General features: G+C 41.5%; 1 protein-coding gene and 1 long non-coding RNA gene across 5 annotated transcripts in view; both read right to left on the bottom strand.

The window, feature by feature from the left end:
• MBNL2 (muscleblind like splicing regulator 2) overlaps positions 1-1676 on the bottom strand; it is a 67338-nt gene extending 65662 nt beyond the window's left edge. For all 4 annotated transcript variants that reach the window (XM_026042706.1, XM_026042705.1, XM_026042707.1 and 1 more), the window contains exon 1: positions 1438-1676. In XM_026042706.1, the coding sequence (XP_025898491.1) occupies positions 1438-1611 (174 nt within the window). In that variant the 5' untranslated portion in view covers positions 1612-1676. The remainder of the gene's footprint in view (positions 1-1437) is intronic.
• A 76-nt stretch (positions 1677-1752) lies between these two features.
• Positions 1753-19589, bottom strand: part of LOC112950222 — a 39080-nt gene continuing 21243 nt past the window's right edge. Inside the window, exon 2 of the long non-coding RNA XR_003249983.1 lies at positions 1753-2287. This is a non-coding gene — a long non-coding RNA (uncharacterized LOC112950222). The remainder of the gene's footprint in view (positions 2288-19589) is intronic.

Genomic DNA, 19589 nt, shown 5'->3' with positions numbered 1-19589 from the left:
TTACGTCGCTTGTTGAATTCCAAACTGTAACTCTGAACCTCTGATTAACGCCAGTATTTTGGAAATCTATAGATCAAATAAATTTACCTGACCAATGGTGGAAGTCTCCCAACAGGCAGTACAGGCATGTGGTGCTAACCAGGCCTGATCTTGGTGCACACGYGTCCCCCAATTTACGAGCACCCCACCCAGCATAATGAGACTAATGGATGTTAAGATACTAGCCGAGATAGCCAAGGGCCATGCACTTGCAGTGGCTCCTGAAAGCTTTTCATGCACTAAAGGGTCAGGTAATGCACTCTGGCTGTGACTCGTGCAACCAGCAAAGAGCTGCAGCAACTCAAGGTGTTATCTGCCCTTCACGACATTGCAGCAGAATCACTGCAAGAAACCTGCACCCCCAGCTCTGCTGCTGCGGGCCACCACCTCACTATAAGGGCCTCTTAAGGGGCCTCTTAAGGGCCACTATAAGGGCAAGGGGAGCAAACACGCTCGGCCACAACCCGGAGCGTCTGCGCTGCAGGAGGTGCCCGCTGCCTTTGCCGACTGCAGCCACGCAGGAGGGTTTAATGGAGCAAACCTGTCAGAGCTGATAGCGGCTGCCCTAGAACAGAACACGCTTGTTTACTTTAACTGCATTTTTCCAAATCATTTCAGACTTCTCTCCATTGAGCAGTAACGCTGCTTGGCAGCAAATTATCCCCGGAGATCCCTTAGGATTTCCCCTCACAGTATGACTAGCTCAGGCTACGACTTGAGTTTTGATTCTCGGATGAGTCTCATCCCTGCGCACAAGTCCCCGGCTCAGCGTGTCGGGGATGCCGAGTGGGATGAGCCAGGAGCACCACGGATGCCAGGGCACATGGCCACCGGTGCTGCAAAGACACAGGAGCAACTCGGGTGCACTGCTTAGTACATAGCTACTCTCTGCACTGCTAATTGTTTGTAATTAGTCACGTTATTCAGTTATCTGTGATTCCACAAGACCAAGGCTAAGCATAATACGCTGTCTCGTAACTGAGTAATGGCCAATTTTCTTACTTCTGTGGATTTAAATACAATAATTTCTGCTCTTAACRTAATTTGCTTCGTCATCGCTCTGCCAATGGGCAAGTGTTTAAGCTGCCATGTATTTTCATTTGCAATGAAACAATGATAAATCATATAAAATACTCTAGTGAATGTAATTGTCACACTGCCTGTAAACTACCCTGTATCCCACAGTCATTTGCAATTTTTGTAAACACATTGGAACTGGCAAAGAGAATCTCTAGAAATCTTTTCAAACTTCAATACACAAAAGTTCAGACAAAAAGCACTTGCATCAATATACATATTACCAGAATAAATCACTTAATCAATTTGAACTATACTCTTTTTTTTTTTTAACATTTGATACATTAGCCTTTTCATTATACATGCAATGTTTTTCCTTACCTTTAGGGAATCAAAGCAGGCAATAACCCTTCCATTTTCAACCTGGCAACTTTTAGGGGGATGTGCAAATTTGCATTCCTCATCAGAGCGTGAACAAGTTCCCCTCTGAAATTGTCTGCACACTTCTAACGTTAGCCATTTTGTATCTCTGACAGGAGCCACATTCAAAGCCATGATGAAGAGCTGATTTGGCTGCTGTAAATTGCTGTCAAGTGAATTATGCCAAAGAAAGCTCAAAAAAAAAAAAAAAAAGATGGGGGGGGAAGAACAGCAAAAATATTAACCAGAAAAAAATAATTCCAACTGGAAAGGAAGTGTTTGTTTTTTGTTTTTGAAAGTGGCGGGGGAGGATTAAGAATGTCCAACACACACAAAGGAAAAAAACTAGAGAAACTTTATCAGCAAACAGTCACTCATCAATCATTAAGTCCCACTTGTAGACTTTTGGCTGAAAAAAAACATGCTCAGTAGCATTTCTGTCTGTAAAACGCCGGGGTCCGTTGAGTGTGTCACTGACACTCCAGTTTGAAGTCAAGGTTCTTCAATGCAATGGCACTCCTTGGGAGAGCAGCAATCCCTCGCAGATCACTCGCTGGTGGTGATTGCACAAGAAATGCAATGCAGTCATCTGCTTGTGGCCCAGTGATAGATCTTCGCTGTCGTCGTCGTCTTTTTACCTTGAAGATTGTTTCACATCGATGAATTGGCAAAGCGAGATGGCTGAGGTATCTTCTGCCACGTGCAAGGTCAAGGCAATGGCTAGCTGGCAAAGACAGTATTTTGAAAGCACGGGCGTAGCAGTCCTCTCTCGCAAAAGTGACTTCACAAAGGCACTTTTTAAATCACTGACCTGACAAAACAAATACAACATCAGTTCACATTCAGCTCATTTGAATCAACATTATGAAACCTATCAACACTTCTTATCAGAAACGATAAACAGGCTGCCAGTGCTTGCTCATATTCCTTTCTCCAAACCAAGCCAGCCTCCTTCATGAAGTTATACGTGACAAGGGAATAACCGGTTGAAAGAGTATTGCAGTAATATTCTAGGCAGCAATCCAAAAGTTGGGAATGATTTAAATAGATGAATGTGGCAGACACAATAATTAGGCATGGTGGTTGTGAAACAATTCAATCTAATGTGCTTAGGCTCCAAAACAACATACAAGTTTCCATTAATTCATCATTTGGCCCTTTGGATTGTGCTACTGCTTTATAAACTGTTATTTGTTCTCTCTTAGAATGAAGATAGTAGTATTCTGCTGGGGTTTCCTGCATCTCTCCCACTCTCTTATTCAAGGGAGGAAAAACAGAAAACAGAATGGCCATACCAAAATTACAAGGAAAAAAAAATCTTCTTTGCCCAGAAGCAATCAATTAGTTTCCCTGTTAAAGCCAAGGCTGCTTTTGAAAGGCTTCGTGAAAGACCAGTCTTTCCTAAGTCATCACTGTCTGGTAAGTCCGTTCTCATGTCCCAAAACTTTTTCTGGATTTTTCTTTGATTAAAGCCTTCATGCCCCTTTACAAATACATGGTTCATCATCAAAATCCTGGACTTTCAAACATGGAACTTAAACTATTAAAATATACATATGACATTTTATAGTCCCCAAATAGTTTTAAGTTCCATTTTAGGCTCTGCAGATAGATTTGAAAAAAAACCAATAGGTTAGATATTATATGCAGCCTTTAAAAAATGACTGTGTATTACATGCAGAGCATGAAACCATGGTCATGGAGTTTCCTTCCTTCTATTCAGCTTCTAAAGAACACAAACTTCACTTGACAGATACCAGCCAGAAGCAGTTGATTATTTTTGTGCAAAAATACTGAATAGGGGATGATTGGAATAAATTATATTTTAAAATGTACCAAGAAAAGCTGAAAAAAAAACCCCACATTGTTGGCTTTCCCATGCCTGAAAAAAAAAATGTATCATTGAGTGCTTAGATTCATCTGGTTTATTGAAGCCAGTCTTGTTAGAAGTAACGTGAGTAAGAATTACTCGCGCAGAGTTTCAGGAACAGTTCTGACTTCTAGGTCTTCACCACATCAAAAGCCTCTCTTATTACTTAATAATGCTAACAAAAGAAAAGGTTTCACTATGTGACCGATACCTACAACAAAATTTGCTACTACTAGTACAAGTAAAGGTAATACAATGCTGATTGCTCAGCAATTCAGTTTCAAGTCAAATGTGTAGCAAGATGCCTGGCTTGTGCTTAGCTAGTTCCACCTCTTCCTTCTGCAAGTTGCCAAAGAGTACATTTTAAAACAATTCTACACTATATTACACAATTGTGATATAGTACAGTATATGAATTAAATCCTCCTTTCATTAATTATTCCTTAGATGTCGTCCCAAAGCATCAATAAAGAATGGAGTTAAACTGAAAAGCGGACACAGAGGTGAGAAAATACTTGTAAATGATTAAAAGTAAAGAGGAGAAAAAATGAAAGGAATTAAAAAATAAAAGAGCTTTTCCAGAAGAGCTTGCTGGGTTGATGACTTAACCATCTAAATGAAAAAGAAGAAAAATTCCCTTCGAAGCCACTCTTTCAAATTCAGGGGTGTTGGCAATGGTTTTCAGAAGGGTATGTAGGAGATGAAAATTTTTCTTAAAATTTCAGTCTATGTTATATGGCATACTGCTTAAAAAAATCACAAGTAGCAAYTGTCTGCTGCACTGTATACCACTACAGCTGATAAAGCTGTTTCTCAAATAGTAGGTGTTAAGACTGACAAAAAATAGATATTACATAGCACGACACTGCAACACTGCCCGTTTTACAAATGGTTTCAGTCATACTTAAAAAAAAAAAAAAAAAAGACATTTCCAGTAGAATCAAATATGAAATTGTAACAAGAATAAATACCACAAGGGTATTTATGTTATGGTGGAGGGGGAAGTAGGAGAGTGGAAGAAAAATTATAAATACATAGAAATATTCACCCTATTTCCATTTTCTCAATATATGAGCATACTAGACAAGGTTTTCCAGAAACRAGAGGGCACAAAGAGCTTCTCTCCTGAATTTTATCCTGCCTAAATAACGCCGCCATGAGACTTCCCAAGAAACGTGCGGTACTTCGGCAGCTTCTGCAGACCCACGTGGGCATGGAGGAGCCCCAGGGCAGCGCTGAGATGTTCTGGAGCATGAAAGGGCTCTCGGGCAGGAGCAGGCACGAAGGCGGTGGGGACATTCGGAGAGCTCCATCAGGACCACCTATGGGGTCTAGGTGCTTACTGCCACCCACAGCCAACTGYACTGCCTCCTCCTCCTCCTCTTCCTCCTCCAGTCTTCTGGGCCAGGAAGATGGGCCACGTGGAGAGCATGGGTTTGGGAGGAAGGTAATACAAAGGGACGGGAGGAGAAAGAAAAATGAGAAACGGTCTAGAAGGAACAAAAAAGAGACGAGTTCATAACATGCGGAAAGAGCTCAAGAGAAGAGAAAAGCAGGAGTAGAAAAACAGAAAGTGAAGTGGCTGGTTGTGGAAGAGGAAAGGCAGAGGCTTCATGGGGAAAGCGAGACGAGGGRAGAAACGTGGAGGAGGTGAACTTTGGGGGAGAAAAGGAATTTTCAAAGGACGGGAGAAGCGAATAAGGTTACATGGGAAAATCCAGTGGTTTGGGTAAAGAGATTGATGGAAATGAAGGAAAAGCAGCACGGCCTTATGTAAGAAAATACAAACAAAACAGTAACAGAAAGCCTGTACAAAACGCTTTCCCCAGGGCACGGGCCCTTAATAATGTCCCAGCTAACTCAGACCTTACGTGCTGCGAAACCCACCCACGTGGAGAAGAGGGGGGGTCTCTGGCAAGCGGGAACTTGGCTTTTCTTTCCACTGGCTCCAATGGGCCAGGCCGGCCTGCCCGGCTTCCAGCAGCACGTAGCCAAGGCCGGCTAGGCCGAGCCTTTTGCTTTGCCCAGGCTTCTTGCTGCAGCCTTGTTCTTGGTGGTTTTGACGACTCCAGCTCTCTGGGCAACACAACTTGACCCTACATCCCCCACTGGAGCTAAACAGACTGCATTATCTTTTTATTTTTAAACAGCTGTTGCTGCTTATTTCAGTCTCTCATGCACTTGGATCAATGGAACTTATTCGAAGTATACCCACAAACCGAGTTTTCTATACACAAAATAAATTCATTTGGAAACTCTCTTTYACTTTATACCTCCCCCTTTCATTTCTTCCTGGCAGAATCCTATAAAGGCACAGAGGAGTAGGTGGTTTTTGCCAACCTTGTGTTCCCTTGAGATACAAAGGAAGAACCTGTGCTCGAATCCACGGCTTCTTTGAGCTGTGTTTTAAACAACAGTCTTTTTTCCTTTTCCAAGTAGATATTATGTACCATTGCATTTAAATATATCCTTTCCCATAAACATTTATAAACATTTTCCCTTTAATTTTTAAATAAGACAAAACACATAGGCACTAGGAACCTCTAGSAAAGGTTCCAATTCAGAGAAACATTAAGCAACCGCATGGGAATTTCTAGTGAGCAGCGCCTTGCCCTGCTGCAAAAAACTGTGGATCTCAGCTCAAAATAAGAGCTCTGGCTAGATAACAAAAAAATATGGGGGGCTCTGGCTCAGCAGTTTTACTTATCAGGCAGATTAGGGGGTGAAGTGAAGCTGTGTGTTGTTGGAGCTGAGGCTTTCTGGATGGGCCCTGTTCGCGCTGCAGCAGGTCATGGCTGCAAGGCCGCAACCACCTTTCCAGGGTAATAATGAGCGAGGGAGGATAATTCCACCTGCGGATCAAAAAGGCACTTCTGCAGATGACAACTTTGATGAAAGGATCAGAGCTCTATGCAGGCTCCCAACACAGATCGCTACTGAACCCTCTCATTTCAGAAGGAATTATAATTTTCCACTTTAGAAAATTAAGCAAACCATTATATCCACAAAATCAATAAGAGACTGGAGCTCTACTTATTGATCCTACTGTCAGACTTTATCAACACGATCCATTTAATTTTTCTTTTATAATATATATAACATGCTGAAAATAAGAACCAAAAGTTACAAAATCCTCAGTTGTACTTAAAAATGGCTGCATATATTTAAAGTAACCAGTGTACCAGAAAAGGTTTGCTAAATATACCGAGCAAGCTCTTCTCTTTACAGTGGTCYGCTTTAAAACCAAGGGATGAAAACGACACAAAAACCCCATCCCACTGCGTGGTGAAACCATGCTGACCTTCCCTTGGGTCCCTAGCAGGGCCTGCTGCCCAAACTCATGCTGCAAGTGGTTGCAGCAGCTCTTCTCTGGGTGGAGTGCAGGGAGTGAGACAGATTTTGGCATGGGTTTCACAGCCATTCTCCAGAACAGGTAAACTGGGATGGGCTCCAATACAGGAGAACATCAAGCCAGCTTATCTAGTAACCATCTCCCCCTGCACTACGCTTTACGAGCCCAGGCAGACAAGAAATCCTGCGTGCACTTTGCAGCGCAGAAGGTGTAAATCCTCAAGCAGTTATGCAGCCTTGTACTTTAGGTCATCTACTCAGTACAGTCACACAAAATCCCTGTTGGAGCAAACTGCTCCAGTGTGCTGGATGCTCAACGCCACCAGAACATCTTCAGAACTTAAGTTTTCCAACATACCATGTGTGACTTTTCAGAGTGTTGGCTTATTCAAAAACACAGTATCGTGTTTAAGGGGCCCAAAATCATCTCACTGAAAAGTGTTGGATGTTCTCAGCTGTAAGAACTGCCAGCCTCAAGGCCCAGCATCCACATGCTCCACATCAGATAATCTCACCAATGGCATTAGGTCCTCAGGAGCCTTCATCTGGGTCTGAGCATAACCTGAACTCTCAGTTTAGCCATTCCCTCCCATTCATGGTTACTAGCTCCGAGTGAGCAASCTTGCTTGGCATGGTAGTGTAACAGGCAAGGTGGGACAAAACACAGCAGCTCCCAATGTGACTATGAGCCAACGTGCTGTGCTCCCTGCGGCATCTTCACATCGCTGACAAGGAGGCAGCTTCCAGGGCTGCTCCTCCTCCATGCTTCTCCCAACACTACTGACCTTGCTGGTGTGGGAGGGCCTGAGGCTAAAGGCCATGAATCCATGGACTGAACCTCCATTCTGCTCGGGCTGCCCCTTCTCTGTGGCACGTCTTCTCTGCCGCTCCCTCCTATAACGTGATGAATCTGTGGAATAACCTAAACTCACCCAAACCACTCCCTCTCCCTGGAAAGCAAGGCTGACTCTGAGTCATCTCACACTATTAAAAGCCTCACTGCAAAATCCCCTGCTAACCAATACAGAGAGGATCTTATTTCAAAAGATGCTGAAGTGGATGGAAAAAAAGTTATTTTGCAGACAAATAATATGACAGTCGGCATGGTTGTTAATCACATTTGAATAAGGTACATTCTTAAAGACTGACCATGCAAGAAGATTTCTCTGTGGTAGATGAGCTTTTCTCACTTCATCTGCCCACCAGATTAGGAAATGGAGACCAGAAAGTGATATGACAAAACTGAGGTATCCTTTGTCAACAAGTACAATGCCAGCTTGTATCCTTCCACTGAACCAATTCGTAACCTCCCATGCATATTTTTATACATAGCCTAATATTAGAATATTTGATAAAACCCGGCAGCGTATGGTAGAGTTTAATCATGGCTTTTTACATAGTTCAGTGAAGTTCAGAGAATGGCTGAGGTTGGAAGGGGCCCATAGAGATCCTCTAGCCCAAACCCTTCAGTTTGAGTATTAAAAACAGAATGAGGCCCCTACCTGTCTAACTATTACGAAGTCACAAAAATAATGACCTCAGATGGGGAATAAGATGATGTGCCCCAAGACAAAGACTAAAGAAAACTGGGATATCACAGAAAAACAAACAAACAAACAACAAAAAATGTATTCAAGAAACAAAAGAAAACATAAAAGACTTCCAGGAAACATCCTCTGCTCTTTCAATGGAAAATGTGATGGAAAACCGTAACATTCTTAGGAAAAAGTATTCATTTATAGCAGAAAATATTCTCTTTGATAGATTAAAAATGAAAATTTTGATCCGTTATTTAACCATTTATTTATTTATTTATTTTTAAGGCTGAAAGCAGACTTCATTTTTCATTGAATAAACCATGTCTGCTCAATTGAGGAAGAAAACAGAACAATTCTATTAGAACAGTAGCGGAGTAGCTTGAAAAACAGGGCAGTAGCCATAAATACTAGAATTTTATTCTTGGAGTTTTTATTAATATGACCTGAACTCTACTGAAGTCAGGTCTCTGGACATACAGGGTAAAAAGGCCTGTTACTTATTTGCCTAACTTAAGAGATAACTATTGCGACACCTTTGTTATACAACCAGAGATGGACACTTTAGTCAAGTATAATTCCAATGAAGAATTTACTGCAAGCCAATCCTAACTAGTTTAGTTAAGCTGACAGAAGCCCAGGGACAGGTCAGAAAATACAGGTGTGTTTTCTTTGAACTCAGCCTGACCTACAAATAATCAGTTTTGCTAAACGAGCCGCATTCTCCTTGCCAGGAGCCCTGATCTGATACGTGGATCCTTTTGCCGCTCTCACCCGAGGTCCAGGTTTTTCAGTATGTTCCGTGCTATTTACAGGATGGCAATGAGCTTATTAAGAAAATCTATCGGTTTACTTTAAAGCTGGCTTTACGAYATAATAGCACTAATGTCCTTTGTCCTCTGGGAAGCAGGTGGGGAAAGCGCATGGCCAACCACGGAGCGCCAGGCTCAGCTCAGGGCCTTTCCAGCCACTCATCTGCATCCTCGTAATGGACCCTGAAATGTTCCTCAAGTTGAGCTCTATACATGGCTGGAACCCACAGGAGAATTTTCCAATGTCCCTGTGCTTCGAAAGCGTGCTGATAAAATGAATGCTCATTAGACTTCAGTTAAAACATGATCGCGGAAAACAGATTTTTCTTCTTCTAGCAAACATTTTTTTGGCTTTTACAATAATTTTCTTCCTGCTCCACCTCTACTATTTTTTTTTTTTTTTTGGTCTGCCTCTTATTCTGTAACTTAAACATTCCTAGTTCTCAAGTACAAAGAAATCTGATATAATTCTCAGAGTTTATGAATTTCATATATAAAATTCTGCTCCCACCCTGGCAAGAGGGCCGAAGTCCTTTTTGTTATTGTGCCTGTGTGAACAYAGTTAATCATCCCCAGCAGCCGTGACGTCCCACTTGGCCTCTTGTGGACMCTAACGTTTTGCTTCTGGCAGAGCGTGCCAGGTAGCAGCGATTAATCAAGCCCAGCTCCCTGCGGAGGGGGTACCCCTGTGCACGGGGAGGTTCTGCTCTCCCCCAGCTGTGCACATGCATTTCATTTTTCAGGGGTCTAAAACTATTTACACCAAAATGAGTTTATGTGCTCTAAATTCTTTATAGTCCTGGGCATGTTCGTGGCAAGCATGCACGCATGAAGTGTCTGTTTTCGCCTGCCAAAGGACAAACAACCTGCTACTACAAAGGAGCACAACTTAAAAGGGCTTAGGCRGCTGCCAATTCCCTATTTTCTCCACTCCAGCTTTACACTAAGCCTAGGAAAGAGAATCCTTACAAAGGCTTTTATTTACGTGACAAACAGTGTTCTGTCTCCGTGAAAGCAAGGGACAGCTCTGCATAAACCAAAATGCCATGGAAATTAAGACATGTTAGACTAGCAAACTGAAAACACGGTCAAGACCGTCAATAAGAGTGCTAATAATATATCCTAGGAAATTACCCAGCTCTGGACAGTTGCACGGCATGTCCAAACAAAGCTCCTGAAGAGCGGGCAGCAAGACAACTACCTAATGCTATTAACTCTRACTGTGTCTTAAGCACTAAATCCATTCTGATAAAGAAATAGACTCCTGCCACAAAAGCCCAGGAGCAGCGGAGTTGMGAGGTGGGGCACGTGCGTTTTTGTGCCCTTTGCACCATTGGCATGCTGAAATACCTCCCACGGGCCAGCCCGATGGAGCAGCTCGCCCAACACCCCATCTCCAGCAGCAGCTGCTGTCAGAGGCCTGCAGAAGAACCCAAGAAGGGAGCAAGCAGAGGGGGATAATTTCGGTGAATATTTTCCCAGCCTCCAGTGATCTAAGACTGATGTCTTTGTGTTTAACAGGTCTCGCTGGATTTTTCTTCCATGGATTTGCCCAAGTGCCTTTTTGAATATTGCTCTATTAGAAGAGGCTTTCATCAGCCTGTGCACGGGGGCCGGGGTGCTAGGAGGGAGCCAGGCTGTTCTTTGGTTGTTGACAAAAGGCTCGTCCCACGGGAGACCAGAGCGGATATGAAGGCAGCACTTCAGGACTTGTGCTGTTTGCAGCTTTGTCTGAACCTCCAAGTGATAACTCGGTTACAAAATGACTGGCTAAAAAATTCCTTGGCCAAATCGGTGTTGTTACTGGCTTGCTTGAAGGGGTTAAAGAAGACAGAGGCCTCCCCCTCTTTGCCTCCAGCAAAGGTGGAACTTGGAGGAAAAATAAAATAAAATAAATATGGAGCAGCACAGGAAGCATACGCAACCACAAGGCAAGAGCAGCAGGGGCCTCCCAAGGGTTTGCCCATGGGAGGCTCCACCAGGCCTGCTTTACCACCAGGAYTGAGCTGCCCTTTCCGCAGCGGTGCCCGCGCAACACCCGTGCCACACACCCCTACCTTTAACCATCATCAGTGCAACACGCTCCAGCTTCCCGCTTCTTACCTACCTTATGGGACATGCTGGGCAGTCAGATTAAAAGCACACGTGGAAGAAGAACTTGTATATTTATATCTATAAATTTTAGATACATATTATATATATTATTTCTGCGAGAACATAGTTAAAAAGACAGTGCAGTAACCTAGCTTTAGCTTAGTCYGGGAATGTCAGGTTGTTGAGACTGTCACTGAGCAAGTATCTTCACCTGGAATTCCCTTGCATCTTCTTTAAGGTCTGAAAACTCTTCTGCTAACATTCAGACAGCAAGTGTTCTATGACAAGAATATATGTTTTACTAAAAGCCATCTTCAAAGCCCTTTTCTAGTCAAGCAAAAAAACAAAATTTTATGTTTTAATATGGAGRTTTTTTTGTATGTCAAAAATATCTAAAAAATAGGTATTAAGCAGGTTGATTGGTCTTTTCCGAAAATAATCTGCTCTTTTCTTTGAAACAGAAAGACATTCTCCCCCTCATTTTTTTTTAATTGGTCTTCCAGGATGAATCTAGAAAATATCCAATCATGCCTTGCCAGTGTGGAGATGACAGTAAGAGAGTTTTTTATTTCAAAATTTCATGTCATTTATTTGTCCACACGAAACCACTACAACTTCTGCGGCTACTCATGCTGTATTAGATGATACATACTGGAAACCTTGTCTCTGGAATACAACAGATCTGCACTGCATGAACCTCTGTTTTGTTGACAAACATCTATCATGATTTCAGGAAAACTATTATCTTCCTCAAAAATAATGTTTTTATAATGACAAATAAGGAGAATGTCCTTTCTCAAAGGGGAGTTGACCACTAAAATTGCAAATTCTGGTGAAAATCTGTTTTCCATGAAATCTTGAAAATTTCTGTGTAATTCTGGAACCAAAAGGAATGGCTTAGACTGGTATTAGTGGAATTAGTGCAGGTGGACTGCCTGCAGATGCAACGTACCAGAGCAAAGATTTTCCTCATCTCTAGGATAAAGAATCCTACTTTGGATGTGCAGCACTGCCACTGAACTTCCTTTCTGCTTGCAACCTGACAAAGAAGCAGTGACATGCTAAAAAATGGGTCATATTCATCTGTTGTTTTAATTTTTCAAATATATATCGCCCTTGGTCCAAGAAGCTCACCACTGCTTTGTTGCCACAAAATACAAAAAGAAAAATACTTTTTTAACCCATTTTCATTTCAAAAAAAAATAATATATTTTTGAAGAAATAATGGGAGACAGATCACTTAAAACAAAAAGAAGATGCTTAGGAACCAACTCCGAAGGCTTATCCGCTTATAGCAATAACCTAACTGAGCTCATACCTATTTTTCTGCCACATGCAAGAAGCAGAACTACTGTCCAGCCGCCTATAACAGGAAAAGCAGATATAACCCACACGCAGATTTCTTGAAAGAAAAATAACAACCAAAAAACCTGCCAGAATATTAGAAGAGCAACTTCAATGCAGAAAGTCTTCATTTCTGTTCCAAGATGTTGGCCTCATGTTCCAAGACATTTCATTTTGGTTCCAAGACATTGGACTCGTGAAGCAATAGTCACCTCGGGGACATTATTTAACTGAATTAGGCAGTGTCAGTTGTAGGATTCCTCAGTTCCACACAGGGGCATGTCACCAACTCAAATCAACAACCTGTAAACTTTTCCCAACATTTTAGATGACTATTCCACTCTATTTTAATGYGTTCATAAGGAAAGACTGCATTAGGAAGAAAAGTCTGTCACACTCTCGCTAGGGCTTGCTGAAAACTTTCCTGAAGAGAATTCCTGGATCTCAGTGCTTCCCCAAAGCWGGAAGGTCAAATTATCAGGGAAAACGAATTTTAGCAATACTGTAGCAATTCCGCCTGACCATTTTATTTACACTCAGTTGAATCACTTTATTGTAACTTAAATATTATCCTAGACAAGTAGGCATTCATTCTGGCATAAGTTATAAACAGGAATTCAGTATGAAAGTTGAAACAGAGTTCTTTCATCTGCCCAAAACAAGGAGGTACAATACTAGTTCAGTGAAAATTTCACTTARCTACAGAAGTGTTTTGACAGATTATTTTTTCCAGGGCTTTTCCTACAATCTCCACTTACCTATAACAGTAGAGATTTATCTGCCCTGCTGGGGCTAGCAGTGCTGCTGAGCACAGCCTGATGTTAGGCATGTTCCTGGTGCAATGGAGAYGCTTGTGACAGTAAGTCAATCCAGCTGGCTTTGGGCAACACAGGGGTTGCCACTCATACCTCAATATAAAACTTGGACTGTTAAAATAAGTCACAGTTTCGTCCTTTTAAAAGCTTGACTTTTTTTTGCTGTACTTCAGGCTTAGTCCTAGATGGGCATTTGAATCCATGTTTTGTTTTACACTACACCATTTTTATTCCTCTTGAATAAATTGTGTTAAGTTCAAATTTTAAAACTTGCTTTAACCCTGCATAAATCTCATTGTGACTGACAGCACTATTTTTAAAAGATAATGTCTGTTTTTTCCTCATACTTCTTTCCTTAAAGAAAAAAAAGTCCTGTGCTAAAAGACCTTGGGGATTACCAGGTAGTGCAAGAAAATAATTCAGTCCAGGAACACCAAAAATTTTGTTCAGGGATCAAATATTGTGTATTTGGGAACATTAAAAAAAAAATTGTTGCTGTTTTGCTTAAATATGTTTCTACTCCAGAAACGAACTTCGTAAAAATGACTTAACAGATTTCTATGTTGAATATGCCTCATTTTTATGCAATATTTGCCTAGCTTGTAAATCCGAGATTTTATCTTTTCTAACCTTCAGCCTAGATACACACACTGGCCTACAACACTTGGTAGGAGTTCTTTTCATTTCCTTCATTATTCCCAGGACTAACAGTAAGTAACATGGAAAATCAAACCAGAGCAACAAAAAACCCAAGCCAGGCAAGTCATTCGCATCCAAAATTATACCCTCAAGCAATCCCAGGCAACATTTTGGGCTGCAAAAATTACCAATATTTGGCTTTCCAATTTGTTACAATACAAAGTCTCAAAATCCTGAAGACCTATTTCAAAGCCCTTTCCCTACATTTATCCCTCTGTCCATCATCTGCAATAGTAGTAACCACAGTACCACTTTACTCAACAAAACAGCCTGTCCACTACCAAAAAAAGCACTATCATACTCTGAAAAGACACACAAAAAAGGAAACTATAAAAAGATGGGAGTGGTATTTCAGTTGTTGGCTTCCAGGATTTCATACAAAGTTTGCCCAATTTACACATTAAAAGATCTTTTTAAACATTAATTATCATGAGTTTGTAAGGTTCAGTGGGAATCCATGATTTAAGGTCCCTTGTTTTCTGGTTTCCTTACTGGTGAGCTCTGTAAGGRTGGCTTAAAGAGCAATCCTGCTGATGCACAGGGTACAACATTACCTAAATTTTGTAGCTGCAGCACCAGAATCAATAGAGGCACAAAAATAAATGTGTGAATCTTTAAATCACAGTAGAAACATACAACAGTAGAAACTAGTCTGCTGTTTCTGAAGGCCTATTTTAAGCCAGTCATTTTTACCTTCAAGATGAAGCACATCAAAGATGAAAAATCACCATGTACCGTCCTCCTTGGTGAAAAGGATACTAACTTTTTGGTAGTCAGAGGCCAAAAGGATTGAGGTGGTTATCTCTGGTTATATGTGGTGGTCTATCACATATAACGAAACAGAACATTGCTATTAATTTTTCTTTAAATTCATCTAAGTTTCAGAAAATCACAGTTCTTGTGCTGGGAATCAATACAGGTTAACACACAAGTTGAAGGAACCCCTACACAACTCTACTGCAGCAGAGCTAACRCTCACCCATTTTACTGGAAGCCTTAAAACACTGAGTGCATTTCATAAAGCCATATCACCTACAGATATATTTACAAAAGTCTCAGTTTATATTTTTAAAAGTACAGGTCTTACAACTGCAGAGTGAAGCTAGAAAATACAAAACCTAAGATTTTAAAATTTAACAAAAAGAAAGTAAATGAATCCTCTCTCTCTGTAACCTGATGATTTTTGTGGGACTTGATCCTCGTGAATTTGGAGGGACAGCAGTCTCAGCGCTACRAATCTTATGGTTGTTCAGAGAAACTGGGTTAAAAGCTGCAGCTACAAGTGTAAAATACTTGCAGATGGCATAAAGAACAGAATTAGAGTAGAAGTTTGGGGCCAACAAATTCTACGAAGCATCCAAACCCACCAAATTCACGTCATTAAGTAGTATGCTTTTACTTCTAGAAGTCTGCTGTAATTTGCACAAGGAAGACTACCAACAGAGTCCTCCCCTTCTGCTCTTTGCAACATAGCGATGAAAAAGTTTGCAGATGAGACCAAAATATTTACAACATAGACCTCAAGCCAACTGTGAAGAGTTACAGAGTATCTCATTATACCAGGGATACCAGATGATCAGTGACATACAAATCTAACATARATATAGGCAAAATATTGTCCTTCCCCTAAAATGTTTTAATATATACACAACAAGACACTACTGCTCAGGAAAGAGAACTTGTAGACACTATGGGCAATTCTACGGAAACTTCAGCAAAATACTCAACAGCTGATAGAGTACAAAAGTAGCAGAACATTCGGAATTATTGACAGAAAACAGACAGCAAAACAGACAAGAAACACAGTAGTACATGAAGCTGTGGAGCACATAAATCTTGTGTCATAAATGAAGTTCTCATCTGCCTCATCTCAAAAAAGATCATAGAAGAACTMGAAAAGAAAGAGAGGCCAACAGCGTGATTGTTGCTATGAAAGGGATGCCATACATGCAGAGACAGCAAGGCTTTTGACAGCRGAAAGAACATGACATTCATACAGAACGATGAAGATCAGTAAATGTGACTAAGAAATAAGGAGTAGCCTGAGAACTACCACTCAGGAAAACATGCAGGAGGAAAACATAAGCCACTCCTGCTCAGGGCAAACAACTCAGGTGGGTTATGCAGGTGATGGTGAGGTGATTGATTTGAGATGGGTGATGTGCTGAGGGCCAGAAACACAAATTGGTTTAAAACGTCAATTTTTCCACTGAAAAATCAGAACATTTAACAGTCATCAAAATCATTAAATAGGTTCAGACAGAAACTCCTCATCAAAAAGTCTCCCCTCCCTGATGACCAGACTAGGAGCCAGAGTCATTTGCCAATCAATTGACATATTCCTGTCCTCAAGCGACCTCTTTTCCTTCTCAACTCCAGGACTGCAATTCCTTACACGTAGCCTACTTCTGCAGCTACAGCTGACTACAGATCCATAGGGACATCCTGGTCCTAAGACCCAGCCATTAGAGAGCAAAAACACTTTCATCTTCTATTTCAAGCAAGCAGATTTCAGAAACGGGAAATGTCTTCCACCCATCTTGAGCTACCTAAAGGTGCCACTGGTGCCTGGAAAGCACAGGCTCTTGAGTCCTCTTCAGGGCCAGAGGAGAGACAGACCCCTCCAAAAACTGCTTCAGACCTCAAAGGCACAGCCTCATCTCCTGCAGATACGACAAAGCGGCAGGCCTGATGGAACTACAGGACACAGGATTCGCTGTGASAATGGCAGAGTGGAAAAGTGATTGTGCTCCACTGGGATGATTCAGCAAACTGGGGAGGCAAAAATGCTCAGAAACACGCACTTGTTCTCAGGCCACCCTCTGCTGCCCTTCAGGTTTGCCATTCTGCTCCTCAAGAAACCAGGGAAAGAAGGAAGGACAAATACAGAGCAGGAAGAAGACAGAGCAGGAAGATCTTTCATGTTCTACCAAAGAGTCCAACCATTTTAATTCCATGTATTGCTGTCAAGCTCAACCGTCCTCCTCCCTTCCACATTGGAAGTTGTGGCTTCTTACCACTTAGGTGGTAACATGGAGGATTAAGCTGCCCGCTCGTCTTCTGCCGGCGTTTCCACTTCAAAGAGCTGTGGCCATGGATCCAAAGCCTTTGAAAGAGGCCTCACTGCACAGTCAGAGTACTGAGCAATAAAGGAAGGCCAAAAAAGGGTAAAAGGAAAAAAAAAAAAAAGACTTTCTAAACACTTCAATACAGCCGCTTCCAAAGCTCTTCATGCCCTGCCCACCATGGCAAGGAAACTTCAGATTTTGCTCCCCTCTAGATCATGTAGATCCCCTCTAGGCCCCGCCAGGAGGGCGGCWGGGCCAACGCGCTGCTCTCCTCACAGCCCCGGGCTCCTCAGGAGGCCGCGCGGGGGCCGCCTGCAGACCGCGACCCTGGCAGCGCTGAGGAGATGTCGGTAGAACATCTCAGAGGGTGAACCCTCTGAGAAAAGCGGGAAGGAAGAGTAAGGCAAGCTGGGCCAAAAGTAGGCTTAGATACTCTACAAGTCTATTTCTTCCCCTGCCCCAACGTCCAAGAGTCTCTCAGAGGAAGCTCGGGCTGAAAGCTCTAAAGCAGAGAACAAATACACCAAAATCCACCACCGAAAATCATATTCTGGGCTCTTGAAAACAACTGGAAATCTTGACACTTTATAATTTAAGGTGGGTTTCGGCCTGTGAGTTGAGAACAGTGCCTACGGTATGTATGAACCACAAAAATGAGGAAAGATTCAAGAACTAGGGTGAAAAAAAGGGATTTTGCACCATTTGGCATATACAAAGCTTTAGAATAGAACATGTAAAGAAAGAGGAAGCCCTCAAAAAATCCAAGAAAGAAATATTATGCCTAGATAGGAGATAACGCTAGAGGAAAACAGACATTTTTTACTGGGCCCACCTATTAGAAGCTATCACAAAAAAAAAAAWTTTTTWAAGTTACCATCAGAAGTGATGGAAGGGGAGAAAGGGGAGAATATTTCTACTGAACCTTAGCTCCCTTCCACAAAATGATAAAATACGGAAAAGATTTCTGATATTTCTGAATTTTACAGCTCTGCTTACTGATAGAAGGACTACACTGTCTTGCAGAACAAGAGGTTTTCACCAACATATGAACCTCCATTGCCATCGTGGCTGTAGCAGTTCAACAGCGTGTGATCACCAGACGCTCTTGCACTGGTGTTGATCAACCACTCAGACATCTCTGAGTTATTGATCTAAAAAAAGAAAAAAATAATAGACTCTGATGTGAACCATCTGTTCCTACTGCTTCATCTGCTTTATTTCGTGCAAGAATTGCACTGTTAAAACTCTCCCACTCTCTTACTAGGAAGTATTTTTTTGTATCTCAAAATCACAAAGAGAAAAATCTGTGTCTGTGCATGTTTATACATAAAAGCAGGAGAAAGCAAGTGAGTCTGTGTTTACATTTCTGTATTTCTCCCTTCTATATTTACCAGAACTAGGCCTGAGCTCTCCTAACTGGCAGGGCTGGTGGTATCACGAGCGCACGGATCCGATGCCAGACTTGCAGCTCCAGGAGTCCTGTGGGTCTTCTGCAAAGCAGCRCGATGAATTCTGCACAACGCTGGCAATTCTCAACAGCTTTAATAAAAGCCACTAGCACAAACGACGCTTTACATAATTGCTATGCCTTTGTATTAGCTATAAGTATTTTTCATTTAAGCTTCGTTGGAAATATTCTTTCATTTTCACAGCCCCAAAATTTTTCGGTTTGGTATGCTCAAAATAGCAACTAATAACAAGCTAGTAACAACAGAACTTGACATTCCCAATGCTGTCTAAGGGAGAATATGATTCTCTAATAAGTCCTCTTTAAATACATAAATATATATATATACTTATATATATATAGAGAGAGAGAGAGAGAGAGAGAGAGAGATGGGGGGGACAATTAAAAAGTTGGCAGATTCTGGAAAGGAGATGCATCATTTCACCCTTCTCAACTACCCTTTATCCCACATACAGCTGAAAAGTTTGTTTTTAACAGGAGACTTTGGACTCCATTTATCAATAACCAAGGACTGTCACTGCATTTGCTAGTAATGTATAAGAAGATCAGTTTAATTATACTAGCAATTAATACCACTATTATTTGGGCTTGTTTTCAGCATTGGCACCCTCTTAAAATGAGYTTTATTTCCCCTTCCTTCCTTAAAATGAGTTTTATTTTCCTCAGGCTGTAATTTCGCCCATTTGCAGACAAGTTAGTTGCACTGCAGTGCTTCACACCAGCTAACCGTAAAACATCGTGTTAAACACAACATATCAAATGAGTCGCACAGTCAAAGGCTAAAAAAATGTTTATAAAAAGAAAATGCATACTAACAAGTTCTACAGCAACTGATTGTGCTCTCTTGTGCCACAATTGTGCAACAGCTATGTGTATTTTAGCTAAAATCACTGGGCTTCAGGAAAAAAAAAAAAAAAAAAAAAGTGTTTCTTGCCTAAAAGAGAGAAAGAAAAATATCTGAAGTTAGGGATTTCTAAGGATTTCTAATAATGCTAGAAAACAAGAAATCACTAATAGCTAATCTTTGAAGTTTAAGCTCAGCAATGTGTCCAACCAA

This window comes from Nothoprocta perdicaria, unplaced genomic scaffold (assembly GCF_003342845.1).
Source record: "Nothoprocta perdicaria isolate Ctin4 unplaced genomic scaffold, notPer1 scaffold_311, whole genome shotgun sequence".
In the NCBI taxonomy this organism is placed as follows: domain Eukaryota; kingdom Metazoa; phylum Chordata; class Aves; order Tinamiformes; family Tinamidae; genus Nothoprocta; species Nothoprocta perdicaria.
The sequence above is the reverse complement of the archived record's forward strand: the minus strand, read 5'-3'. Positions and strand labels throughout refer to the sequence as shown.